The sequence below is a fragment of the Mesoplodon bidens genome (genome assembly GCF_964165515.1).
Source record: "Mesoplodon bidens genome assembly, chromosome: 15".
Classification (NCBI taxonomy): Eukaryota; Metazoa; Chordata; class Mammalia; order Artiodactyla; family Ziphiidae; genus Mesoplodon; species Mesoplodon bidens.
Genome location: NC_138171.1, coordinates 38,328,523 through 38,341,706, shown reverse-complemented (window position 1 = coordinate 38,341,706; position 13,184 = coordinate 38,328,523). Strand labels below are relative to the sequence as shown.

General features: G+C 58.1%; 1 protein-coding gene across 6 annotated transcripts in view; it reads right to left on the bottom strand.

The window, feature by feature from the left end:
* GTF2IRD1 (GTF2I repeat domain containing 1) overlaps positions 1-13,184 on the bottom strand; it is a 114,107-nt gene that overhangs the window by 61,202 nt on the left and 39,721 nt on the right. For 4 of the 6 annotated variants that reach the window (XM_081257607.1, XM_081257605.1, XM_081257604.1 and 1 more), the window contains exons 4-9: positions 12,408-12,563; positions 10,392-10,575; positions 9,272-9,582; positions 8,105-8,194; positions 6,606-6,689; positions 1,721-1,904 (exon numbers count right to left, since the gene is read on the bottom strand). In XM_081257607.1, coding sequence (XP_081113733.1) covers positions 1,721-1,904; positions 6,606-6,689; positions 8,105-8,194; positions 9,272-9,582; positions 10,392-10,575; positions 12,408-12,563 — 1,009 coding nt within the window. The remainder of the gene's footprint in view (positions 1-1,720; positions 1,905-6,605; positions 6,690-8,104; positions 8,195-9,271; positions 9,583-10,391; positions 10,576-12,407; positions 12,564-13,184) is intronic. The other 2 variants (XM_081257608.1, XM_081257609.1) reach the window with 2 other exon arrangements.

The window sequence follows — 13,184 nt, the reverse complement described above, 5'->3', positions numbered from 1 at the left end:
TTCTTTCTTTCTTTTTTTTTTTTTTGGCCACGCTGCATGGCTTGTGGGATCTTAGTTCCCTGACCAGGAGGAATTGAACCCGGGCCCTCAGCAGGGAAGAGTGGAGTCATAACCACTGGACCACCAGGGAATTGCTCCCTCTCTTCTCTTCTCTATTTCTCTCCTGCCCGTGATCCCTTCCTGGCCCACGCTGCCAACTCTCAGATTTTTATCTCTAACTCCCAGACCTCCCTCCCGAGCTTCAGACCTCTCAGCTGGGCTTCTGAAAATTCCATCTCCTGATCATCTCCAAGGTGAACTCACTCAGAAACATGGGGGTGATCCTTCTTCCCCACTCCCCTCCCCACTTGCACGGTCCACTCACCAGCACACCCCGTCACCACTCAGATTCCATCCCCAACCTAGCCGCTCTCTCCCTGTGCCCACCACGCTGGCCTGGCTCACGGCTGCAGCAGCCTCCTCGCCAGTCTCCTGCTTCTGCTCTCTAAAGTCCGTTCTCCCCCAGCAGCCAGGGGGCCGGGCAGACCCCAGCTCTGGCATCCAGCAACCCTGCAGAGGTCCTTCCCAACGCTCAGAACAACTCCATGCTCTCAGGGTCAATACCACGGCCTCTTGCACCCCAGCCATCTGGGCTGCTCACTGAGGTCAATTCTTCTGCCCAGACGCTGCCCAGCTGGGTGCAGGCGGTCCTTCTCAACCTCCCGGCTCTGGCTTAACCAATGGGACCTTCTCTCAGAGGCCCCCAGACCACCCTAAACAGGTCTCCTCACCCACCCACCATTTTTCTCTCTCCTATTACCCTGTTTATTTCCTAAGCTCTAACAAGTTCGATGGCCTGAGTCCAAATTTGGACAAGCACTTTCATCCATCCATCCTTTTATTCCACAGATACGTACTGGCATCTCCCGCATGCCAGGGACTGCTGTGGGTGCTGGGGATTCAGCCACGAGCCACACAGTCCCTGCTTACAGTCTAGGGCAACAAAGAAGTGGGCGCGTGAACACACTGGGAGCACACCCTCAGCGGGCTCCCAGAATGGATGCCTGGGAAGGGCCCGATGCAAGCAGTGCTGCTGGAGGCAGGGGGCTGGACGGCAAGGCCTCTGGCCCCCTCCCTCTCTAACTATTTAGGAGGAAGCATCCCAGGAAGCCTGGCGTTGCCTGGAGATGCCTGCTCGCTGGTGAGTCCGGCCAGCTGTGAGGACAAAGCCCCCTGTGGGAGTTGGGAGACAAGGCTGGGGGGTGGGTGGCAGCAGGCTGGGGGGAAGGGGCTGCAGTTCCAGAGTCCATAGGGCTCCGCCTTCTCCCACCCGCCCGCACCTGCACCAGGGAAACTGGCCACCTGGGAGGACAGGAAAGGTGGACAAACTACCAGCAGGCAGGGTAGTCTGATGGGAGGTGCAGAAAGGGAGAGGCTGGCCCAGCCCCACCTGAGCTCAGGTGGGCTCCTCTCTGAAGGGAGGTAAGTACAAAGGCCTCAGGTCTTCTTTAGTGGCAGGAAAACACCTCTAAGAACTTAGCCAGTGCCTACTCGGGTCAGACACTGTGCCTCCATTTTTCCATTCAATACTCAGAAGAGGCCAGAAGGAGGAGGCCACGTAGCTGTCAGGTTCCAGAACCCCTTCGTTCCACTTCTGACCCCTGTTGCCTCCCCAGGGCCCTGCCTCGTGCCTTCTGTTGTCCCCTTGCCCAGACCTGCCCCCCTGGACCCCCTCCCCTACCTCTTAATGACAAAGTGGATGCTGTGCCGTTCCTCCAGGATCCGCTTCAGCTTGGGGACCCCGTAGGTGCAGGGGCGCTTGAAGGGGATCTTGTCCGGGATGCCCACGATCTCCACAGCCTCCGGGTCGCAGGCGATCTTCCTGTAGGGGACGGGGACCATGTGGTCCAGGCCCAGGGCTTCCGCTGGAAGGGCAACGGCAAGGCTGAACGCGGGATGGAGGCTGCGGGACATGCAGGGCCCCAGGGCCTGGTCATCACCACCTCCCACCTCCCAGGCACCACTCTGGCCACTCAGCAGCCAGAGGGATCCTCCTGAAACACCAAATACATCACTACTCTCTTAAAAAATGCCCATAGGCTCCCCTCCCACTCAGCGATGGCCAAAGTCCTACAAGGCCCTATGTGACCAGGACCCCATCACCTCTGGCCTTATCTCCATCTTTCACCCCTCTACTTGCTCACCCCAGTCTCTCTGGCCTCCTTGTTGCTTCCCTAACATGCCAAGCACGCACTCATCCCAGGGCCTTTGCACCTGCTCTTCTGTCTACTCAGACACTCTTCTTCCAGATCACCATACCCTTCCCTCCCTCCCTCTCTCCATTCAAGCATCTGCTCAAATGTCACTTCACCAGCCTAAAACAGCCCCCTTTATCCCTCCCTAGCCCACCCTGCTTTGTTTTTCATCCCATATTTATCATAATCTGATGTTACAAACATATTCATCTGTGCGTTGGTTCACTGTCTGGAACCTAAATAGGGCAGGACACGTAGTAGCTGCTTCCTGCATATTTGGGAGTGAATGAGCGGCTAAGGGAAGCTTCCAGGCTGGAGGTGGACTCCTGGCAAGATGCTTCCAGTTGTACAGGTGTGCCCTTTCCTCCAGGGTGGGGCCCAGCACTCTGCTCACTCGTCAGTGACATGAGACGCCGCTGGAAGCTGACAGCTTTGTCAACAGCAGTGTAGACAGAACCTGAGCTCAGGAAGTGGTTACTTGCTCTTTTCCTCCAAACCATTAGGTGCGGTCCTGTGCCATTTCAGTCACTCATACACCCCAGCTCTTCCTTTTCATTCATTCACTCACCAAATACTTCTTGAGCACCTACTATGTGCTTGATGGTACTTTCATGGGGCCCCAAGGCCTGGGAGACGAGCTGAGCTGGGTGTCCCCTTCACTCCTGCCTCTCCCAAGGGTCCCACTTCACCTCACTGCTCCTCAGGCCCCTCCCCATCCTGGCCTGGCTCCTCAGGCCACACCAGGATGTGTCTGTGTTCTGACAAGTGCCAGCCCAGAGCCGGACCCCCTGCAGTCATGCCAGGACCAGGGCAGGGCAGAGTCACCTGTCTGTGGCCCTCCCTGGGGCACCGCCAAGATTGTTTTTCTGTTGATGCGGCCCAGGTCTGCGCTGGAGGCTTTGGCAGCCAGATCCCACTGTGAAGTCACACTTAGCTCATCGTCTAATTAAACCCTCACCATCTCAGCAGCTGTCAAACCATCTCTTCCCCCAAACCCCAGCATCACCAGCCACCCTGCAGCCCCAGCACTTGAGCAATGGGCTCTTGGCTTCTTCGAGTCTACGTGAATCCACCTCCCCTCAGGTTCATCTGACTTGCTAGGCCTGTCTTTTCAGCCCAGGGCACAAAAGCTCCAGCCCATCCAGCCTCCAGCTGCTGCCCACTTGGAAGAGGAGGATGGAGCCGCCACGCACAATCCTTAGACCCTGGCGTAATCTCAACCTCCCCCTGGGTGACAGAGACACTGCGGCTTCCTCAAGGCTGGGGCTCCCCCCATGTCTTTTCTATTTCTTTTTCCCCCCTCTGCATCCCCAGCAACATCGCTGGCCCACTTGGCCCGGAGCTGGTAGCTGAAAGGGTGGAACCAGGAGCAGGACCGGCTCGTCCTGGGTCTGCAGGATTGTTCAGGCTGCCAAACATCCCCACCCCTGCCACAGGATCCCCCAGTACTCATGGTGGGGGGGCGGGGGGCGGCAGCTTCTCCCCAGGGCAGCTGAAGGGACAGCTCAGAGGGAGCTCTGGCCTGAGGAGGGGCAAGGTCTCAACCACTCCAAGCCCAACACTCCTCCTTGGATTTGGCCATGGTGGTGGGCCCAAGTGCTGACCTCTAGGAAAGGCTCAACATTCTGGAAACATCCAGCACGCACGACAGGCTGGAAGACTGGCAGCTGTCATGCCCACAGGGGGGGCGCGCAGAACCCACCCAATGTGGACAGAGCCAGCCCTCCCCAGCTCCCCTCTCCCTACTCCCCGTCCTGCTCGCACCTGTCTAGGGAGGGAGGGGAGAAGCTTGGGTACAGGCAGCCCCCTGCAGTACGGGGCCTCGCTCAGCCCCACCCCAACCAGGATGGCCCAGCCCACCAAACCCACGTGACCAAGTCTCCCAGGCCCCAGAGTGGATCAAAGAACACCTCCTCCATGAAGCCTCCCCTGACTCCCCAAGCCTTTCGAGAGACCTCACCTTCTTCTGAGCCGTCCTCCCTTTCTGAGGGCCCCCACCCCTGCACGTTACTACATACTAGAACGTACTACTGTACACCATTGCGTGTACTGCAGACCCACCTGCAGCCACTTGGCTGAAGCACCTTGAGACCAGAGTTGGTCTGAGTGCCTGGCACAAGGTAGGGGGCTCAAAACACGATGAGAGGGACTTCCCTGGTGGTGCAGTGGTTAAGAATCTGCCTGCCAATGCAGGGGACACGGGTTCAAGCCCTGATCCGGGCAGATCCCACATGCCACGGAGCAACTAAGCCTGTGCGCCACAACTACTGAGCCTGCGCTCTAGAGCCCGCGAGCCACAACTACTGAGCCCATGTGCCACAACTACTGAAGCCCGTGAACCTAGAGCCTGTGCTCCGCAACAAGAGAAGCCACCACAGTGAGAAGCCCTCGCACCGCAGGGAAGAGTAGCCCCCGCTCGCCGCAACTAGAGAAAGTCCGCGTGCAGCAACGAAGACCCAACTCAGCCAAAAATAAATAAATTAATTTAAAAAAAACCAAAAACGCGATTAGAGGGTTGGAAACATCCCCCACTCCTGGGAGGGGACGGGGCTGGAGGCTGAGCTCATCACCAATGGCCAGTGGTTAAATCAATCACACCTACTTAATGCAACCTCTGTAGAAACTCTAACCGAAGGGGTTCAGAGAGCTTCCATGTGCCAGGAGGCTGGTGCACCCTAGACTCCACGAGGACAGAAGCTCCTGTGCTCAAGACCCTTCCGGACCTTTCACCATGTACCTCTTCATCTGGCTGTTCATCTGCATCCTTTGCAATAAACAGGTCAACAGAAGCCAAGTGTTTCCTCCCTCAGTTCTGTGAGCCATTATGGAAAACTGCCGACCCCACGGAGGGGGGGTCCTGGGAGCCACGGGTGTGCAGCCAAATTGGATGGAAGTGTGGGTACCCTGGGGACCCACCACTTGTGACTGGCATCTGAAGTGGGGTGCTGTCTTGGGAGACTGAGCCCTTAACCTGGGGAGGGGTCTGTGTAACTCCGGGGAGTTAGGGTCAGAATTGAATCGAGTTGTAGGGCCCCCAGCTGGTGGCCACAGAGAACTGGAGGGGTGTGTGGCGTGGAAAACCCACACTTCTGCTGTCAGAAGTGTTGTGAGTAGAGAAAGAGGGTTTTTTGTAGCCAAGCAGGAGGGGAGGGAGGGCAGGGAGGGCAGTGAAGCCCTACCCCGGCAGGTCTGGTCTGGTCATGGTGAGAAGGCCAAAGTTAGGCAGGGAGACTGGCCATCCCCAGGGCATCCGGCAAGCGTCCGTGGACTCCCAGGGCAGTGCTCTCCCCTGACCCGCACATGTAGGCAGCCCGGGACCCTCCTCTCTGTCCCTGCAGCTCTGGGTGGTGCCCCTCCCCCCAGCCCCCTCCCTTGGTCCGATCGTGCAGAGGGACTTCCCCAGAGAGGGGTTGCGCAATTCAAGTGGGGTTCAATGACATCACGCCTGCGTGCTGAGTGATCTGTGGGTACCTGCATCATCTCCGCAGTGACTGAGAGCCACTCACCCTGGCCAGAGCCACGCTGCGTCTGACCATTGAGCAGAGCTTATAGACGGAGCGCAACAGAGGCTGAGCGAATAAGTGAGAGTGAGCGAGGACTGCTGAGGGGACAAAGGAGACCAGGTGTGGGAGGACACTCAGGGGTCCCAGGACCCAGCGGGGTAAGGGCTTACAGGTCCGTCTGGTCCAGCCCCTGCCGTCTAGCCAATGAGTGGCCACACTTTGCACTTGGCTGAAGCTCTACCACATGGAGGGCATCCCTGCCCCAGTTACCACCTGTGTCTGCTGCCCAGAGTGCAATGAGCCGACACGTGCTCTGAGCTCGGCTCTGTCCTGGGTGCTGGGGGCACAGAGGGGCCAGTGCTGTCCTGGCTTTCAGGGGTACAGATACAGACAAGGCGCATCAAGTGTGCGACATGGAACAGAGAGGAAACCATCAGAGCTTTAAGGGCTGAGTCTTGAAGAACAGGTAGGAGTCTGCCCGCAATACGTGCAAAGGGCACGCTGGGCAGGGGGCACGGCACAGGCAAAGGTGAGGAGGCAGGAGACAGGGTGGCGCATGGGGGACTTGCAGGCACAAGAGGCCAAAAGCCGTTTTCCTGGATGGTCGCCACCGCCCCCCCAAGTGGCCCGCCTCCCACAGGTGAGCCAAGGTCTGGGGCTTTGCCGTCAGTCCCGCCCCCTGGAGAATCTGGAAAGGAAATATTGACACAACCACCCCCTACCCAGACAGGAGATGACATTTGTGTTGACGGCGCGTGGTGCCAGCATATGGCTTCCACCGTCATGTTGGGGAACACGAGTGATTGCCACATAATGAGATGCTCAGTGCGCTGCTGGGGCCACACCACGGGCCGCGCCGCCCACTCACCATATCTGCTGTTAAACAGGATCTGCACACACTCCCGGAGCGTGTTGATGTCCTCGGTTTCTTTTATGAAGGCGTCCCACTTCTCTATCAAAACACAGGAGGTACAAGTGAGGGCCCGTTGGAGCAGGGACCCCATGGCTTGGCTGCCTCTTGCCTCTCTGTCCACCCCCATGGCAGCAGATATTGTGCAGGCTCAGCCAGTCCATCCTGGGCCTCTCCTGAGTCTTGACCTTGAAAAACTAACCCTCATGCCTTGTGCACCCAGGGTCTCACCCAGCTTTGGCCCTGCTGGAGTCCCTCGAACCCTCAGCCCTGCTGGCCTCTCCCATAAAACCAAAGCCTCTGCTTCAATTTAATATTAATAACTAGAGCGATCATTTGGTTCATTAAAATTATAAAAGGAACATATTTAATTTATTAAGTACTTATCTGTGCTAAGTACTTAATATTTATAATATCCTAGTTAATCCCTCAGGACAATGTGCGGAAATAGATATTATTCCCATTTTGCAGATGGGAAAACTGAGGCTCAGAGAAGCTGAGTAACTTGCCTGAGATCACCCAGCTAGTACCTGGTGAGATTCTATCTCTGCTTGTATCTCTTGCCCACCACGGCCTCCCACAATGCTGTTCTGCCTGGACATCCAGGTCCCCTCCCTGCCCGGGATGTATCTTGTTTGTGGCAGTGTTGGTCTCCATTCTGATCCCAGGGAACTAGATTTCTTAAAGAACCTTTCACTGAAGGTGAGGCTGAGACCTCCACAAGGCAAAGTTGCTGGAAAGTCTCACTACATCCCTTTTTGGTACAAATGAATCCCAAACCTTCTGGTTCTCTGTACTGTGTGGTACTTTTAAAATCTGTCTACATATTTTTTTGACCCTTGTTCCTTCATGAGGTGGAGTTTAATTCCTCTCTCTCCCTTGGGTATGAACTGGACCAAGTTCCTGACTTCTAATGGGTAGGGTATGGCAGAAGTGACAGTGATTTCTGAGGCTGGGTCATAAAAGACGTGGTTCCTTCCTTACTCTCTCTCAGATCACTAGCTCTAGGAAACCAGTCACCACGTTGTGAGGACACTCAAGCAGCCCCGAAGAGGCCCAGGTAGTAAGAAATAGGTATCCTGCCAACAGCCACATGGGTGAGCTGGAAGTGGATCCTCCAGCCCCAGTCGAGCCTTCAGATGATCACAGCCCCCGCTGACATCCTGAGAAATTCTAAGCCGGGACCACCTAGCTAAGCTGCTCCTGAATTCTGACCCACAGAAACCGTAAGGTATAAATGCTTGTCATTTTAAGCTACGTTTGGGGGCAATTTGGCATGAAGCAATATGTAACTATTATATATTGGCTTTACTCTGGTTTCACACCGTCCCTTGTGCGGTGCTGTTCCTCCTTTCTCTCACAAAGACCCAGTGGACACACATCCATTTCAGTAATAAGCACCACCCCAGTCCTGGATCCCCACTCTGGTCAGGGTGCTGCCACGGGCACTGTCCTACCTGACTTGTCATGGACGATGGAGAAGAGGATGCGCTTAGAGGCATGGACGTTCTGAATGAGAGGACCGCCAGGCCCAGTGGGCTTCTGTCCTGGACAAGGGAGCGGAAAGGTACAGGTTCCAGGTGGGCCCCAAGAGGGGTTCCCCAGATCTGGCCTGAGTGCGCGGGCTGGGGCTCTGGGGTAACAGTCTCCCCAGGGAGAACCCAGGACTGAGCCCTGTGATCATGAACTCAAGGCAAGTTCCCTGACCAGAGGCCTGAGACATCCTTTAGCAGAGCGTGCTCTCCGAATGGCAGATCGGGGAGGGCAGGACGTCCCAGGTCACATTTTACAGATGGGGACACTTGTTTCAGGCACATAAGTCCCATCCTCCTGCTCAGCCCTCATGGCTGTGGAGGGGAGGGGGTGTCCTTTTTTCTCCTTCTCATAATAACAATAACAGTTAAGTATAACTTATAAGCACCTACTCTGTGCCAAGCACTGGACTCGGTGCTTTAATACAGAGGTTCTCAAACTTGAGCACCCGTCAGAAACACTTGGTGGACTCGTCAGTTTGCAGGCAGCTGGGGCTCACCCCGCCCCCAAAATGCCAGATTCAGCAGGGCTGTGGCTGGGCCTGAGAATGTGCATTTCTAACGTGCTCTGTCATTTCATCATGATAACAGCCCAGCGAGACAGGTACTATTGGCATCTCCATTTTACGGATGAGGAAACTGAGGCTCAAAGAGGTAGAGATTTGCCCTGGGACACATAGCCATTCAGTAGAGGGGCCAAAATATGGACACAGGTCTTTCTCATGCCCAGCTGTTCTTTTTCTTCTGTTTCCAGTACCCCTAATCCACGCTGGGTGGAGGTAGTAGGTGCTCATTAAATGCATGTACCTGATTAGCATGTCTATTCTCTCCCTCCATAGACTCCCCTGGGAGTCCTTTCGGGCATCTCTTGGCCCCAGGCCAAGGATACTGTTCCCAGATGACTGGGCAGGGGCCCGGGGTCTGACTAAGTCCGAGCTACCACGCCTTCTGTCCCGCCTCAGCTCCTTGCTCCGACGTGCCCCCTGCAGCCCTGAGCACCCCGATCTGCCCTGGGAAGCTTCTCCTGCATGAGTGACCTCTGTCCCATGCCCCCACCCCCTCCCAGACTCGGGAGTCCCAGCAGCAGCTTACCACAGCAGTCTGGGAAGTCTTGGGCAGCGGGGGCCTTGGGCTCAGGCCCGGGCCGGCCGAGGCCCAGGTCACTGGAGGCAAGAGGGCAGGCGGGTGCCTCCTGCTTGAGCTCCCGCACGGTGTGGTTGGCAAGGGCGGTGCTGTACAGGAAGCTGGCCACGGACGAGGAGGTGGCGGTTGGGGGCAGGTCCTGGGGTGGCCCCTTGGGGGCCTGGCCGTGCAGACCACAGTCCCGAGACCCCTTGGCTATCAGGGAGATGCCATTCAACTCCACCAGGGCCTTCGAGTCCCGCCCACCATCCTCGAGCGGCCTGGGTGAAGGAAAGGACACGTGACAGCTTCATCCACCTGTCCCACCAGGGGTATGTCTTCCCTGAGACCTCCTTCTGCAGAACACGACAGGCCGTGCAGTATGCAGGACCAGTCCCCATTTTACAGGTTGGGGTGCAGGCCTGGGTGGGGGTGTGACATGCCCAGGGCCACACGGCTGGGCCACCCGAGGACCTGGGCCCTGCCCCTTGGCCTCTGTGCCCCCTCTCCACCAATCACGTCCTTTCAGCTGCAGCTGATCGTCTCGCACCTCCTAAGGCATCGCTCGTGCGCTGGCCGTGGTGCCCGAGCCCTGACGGGCCACGTTCAGCCCTCAGGCTGCTTCCTGGCTGCCCCAGAGATCGGTACCCTCCCCGGCCCAGCCTCCATGACCTCATGGCCCGTCAGTCCCTAATGGAGTCCTCGGCTGACAACCCAAGCAAGCACCCACGATGTGGCTTCCCGCCTCCACGCTTTTGCACGGGCTGTTCCTGATACCTGGAGGGCTGCTGGTGCTATTTCTTCCCTAACCAAGCCTCTCTGCAACACAGAAGTCCCCCGGGAAAGACTTCCATGACCCCACACCTGGCTCAGAGCATGCTCTGTGACTGAGTTTCTGCCTCACCTCTGCCATCGGACCGGGAGCTCTTACACCAGGGTCCCCTGTGGGAGTCTGAAGTCCCCTCCCCTCAGGCAGGACAAGCGGCCACAAGCGGCTGAGCCCGCACGGAAGCAGGTCATCGCCCGGCCTGGCCCCCGGGGTCCAGCCACCAGGGCCCCGGGCCACTCCCAGGCGGGCTGCCTCACTCACCTCTTGAGCTTGAAGCGGATCCGGTGGCTGTGCTCCAGGATGGCCATGAGGGCCTTGGGGTCGTACTCCGCCGGCCTCCGGAAGGCCAGGCCCTCAGGCAGCCCCTGCACAGCCAGCAGCCCCGGCTCCCGGAGCAGCCTCTCGTAGGGCAGCGGCACCACGCTGGCCCGGCCCAGGGCCTCGCCTGTGGGAGGGGTCGAGGAGGGGGCCTAGTATGAGACGGCAGCTAGGCTGTGGTGAGGACCGGGCGCACCCTGGAGCTGGGGCTGTGCTGAGTGACGCCCTGTGGTGCCGGATCCCCAGCAAACAGGACCCCAGAGGCCCCTTCACTGCCAACTTCCCACAGAATAAGCCCCTGCCTGCGGTGAGGGGGGCGGCAGGGGCTGTGGACAGGGGCCTGTGGCCTGCACCTGAGGGCTGGGGCTGCCCCATCGAGGGGGTTCCCTGCTTCCCCTGCCATTCTCCTCTCCGGGCATCTGGGTGGAGGGGAAAGCAGGCCCCGGGGCTGCGAGCAGGGGGTGAGGAGAGAGGGGTGAGGGAGAGAAACTGCAAGAAAACAGCCACAGGAAGGAAGAGAAAAGGAAAATGAGAGAAAGGAGGGCAGGTAAGGAAGAGAGGAATGGAGAGGAAGCAGAAGAGAGAGAAGAGACAGGATGAGAAGCTGCTGAGCACGTGGGAAGGGGGGAGGGGAGGGAGGGCCGAGAGTCTGGGCTCACAGACGTCTGCTGCTTCCCACCTGGAGCCAGAAGGAAGCCCCTCCCCTCATAATCACCTCTGATTCTGCCCGAGGCAGGCAAGGGGGGTGAGCAGGGGTGCAGGGGGCTCTGGGTGTGAACCCTGCATCTGGCAAAAGCGTCTGCAGTGGCACAGCCAACCATGCGTGACAAGTCCTCCCGTCCCCGGGGCCAGCATGCCCACCAGGGCCTCCGGGCCCCCTACCCCTCTTGGCCTCCTCCTGACATCTAGACAACGGCAGGAGTCCCCCACACCCCACCCCGACCTTTGCTCCACAGAACCAAAGGCTGCGGTAGGGAAAGGAATAAAGCAAATTAGAAATCATGGGATGGGACCCTTAGGGACAAAAGGGACCCGCGTGAGGTCACCCAGGGAGTGTGAAGGTCACCACTGGGCCAGAGACTCCGCAACCTGACACTTCCCAAGGGAGACCAGGCCTGCCTGTCCCCTCCCCTCTTCCCCCGAAAGGAAGCACTTGGCTGGGCAGTTAGCCTTCACTCAGTCATTCAACAAACACCCTCTGAGCACCCGCTGTTGCTGGGCTCTGAAGTGCAGGCTAGGAACAGCAGAAAGAGAAGATACAGTCCCTGATCCTGGAAAGCAACTGGGCGAGTGAGGGCACAGGGCACAGTGGGTGCCCAGAGGAGGCCTTAACCCAGTGCAGAGCTGGGGGCTTCCTGGCGCTGAGCCTTAGAGAGCAATGCAGCGTCCACCAGACAAAGGAGGGGAAGGTCGGCCCAAAGGTCAAAGCAGGTGTGAAATGAAGCCAGAACGAGCGGGAGAATAGGAGGTGGGTCAGCATGCTGGAGAATAGGAGGTGGGTCAGCATGGCTGGAGGGGGCTGGGGACGGGCCGTGGTAGGGTCTGATGCCACGCCCAGGGTGACAGGGAGCCCGAGTAGGCAGTGGAGGGAAGAGCTTTGTGGTCAGACTTGTGCTTCGGAAAGATGCCCTTGGTCACAGGGCAGGTGGGGACAGCAGGGAGCTGGGCTGGTGGCGAGGACACCAGGGTAAGCCTGGGGCCTCTTCCAGGCACGAGGGAGCAGTGAGCAGCGCAAGGGCAGGGGTGGTAGGGATGGTGGTTCAGGGAACAGGGCTGGGACGGAAGATCCACGCCTGGGGATGCAGAATGAGGGAGGGCTGGGGGTGGGGAGAGAAGGAACCCACGCCTTGAGGTTCCGCCCAGGGCCTGTAGTGGGGCAGGAGGGGGCCTCCTCCTCTGGGCAGGGCCGGGGGCTCCCACCCGCCTGGGGGCCCCAAATGGAATGAGGAAGGATCTTACTATAAAGAACATCAAACACCTCCTCTACCATCTTCCGCAGAAGGTACACGTCCGAGCCATGGTCCAGGGCAGACCGTGGGATGTTCCGGCTGCCACCCTCACCCCGAGGCACCTTCTTGGGGTGCTCTGCCTCCGGCTCCTTCCACGGGGGCCCTCCTGTGGGACACAGAGCATGCGGGGCCATGGTGAGTACTCATCACACCACCAGCCCAGTGAGCTGGGACGTCCCTGCCCTGTACTAAGCCCTGTAGCTGGGCACCCAACACGGAGTGCAAGTGGATGAATGAAGGAAGAATAAATGGGTGAGTAAGCCCTGCCCCAACCGCCCTGCCTAGGGCCAGGGCTGCTTACCTCAGGGTTCCCGGTACCCAGCAGAGGGCATTCATCCCTGCTCACCTCTAACTCGCTGTGTGACCTTACACAAGTCCCTTCTCTCTCTGGGCCTCAGTCTGTGAGCTCTCATGAGAGACCAGATGGGCTGGCTCAGAACTGGGGTTCAACGAATGTCTGTTCCATCACCTATTTCTTTTTTCTTTTCTTTTTTAAATATTTATTTATTTATTATTTATTTACTTTGGCTGTGCCGGGTCTTAGTTGCAGCATGTGGACTCTTAGTTGCGGCATGCAGACGTCTTAGCTGCGGCATGCATGCGGGATCTAGTTCCCCAAACAAGGGATCGAACCCGGGCCCCCTGCACTGGGAGCATGGAGTCTTAGCCACTGGACCACCAGGGAGGTCCCCCATCACCTATTTCTGAATTAACCAGTTGAGGCCCT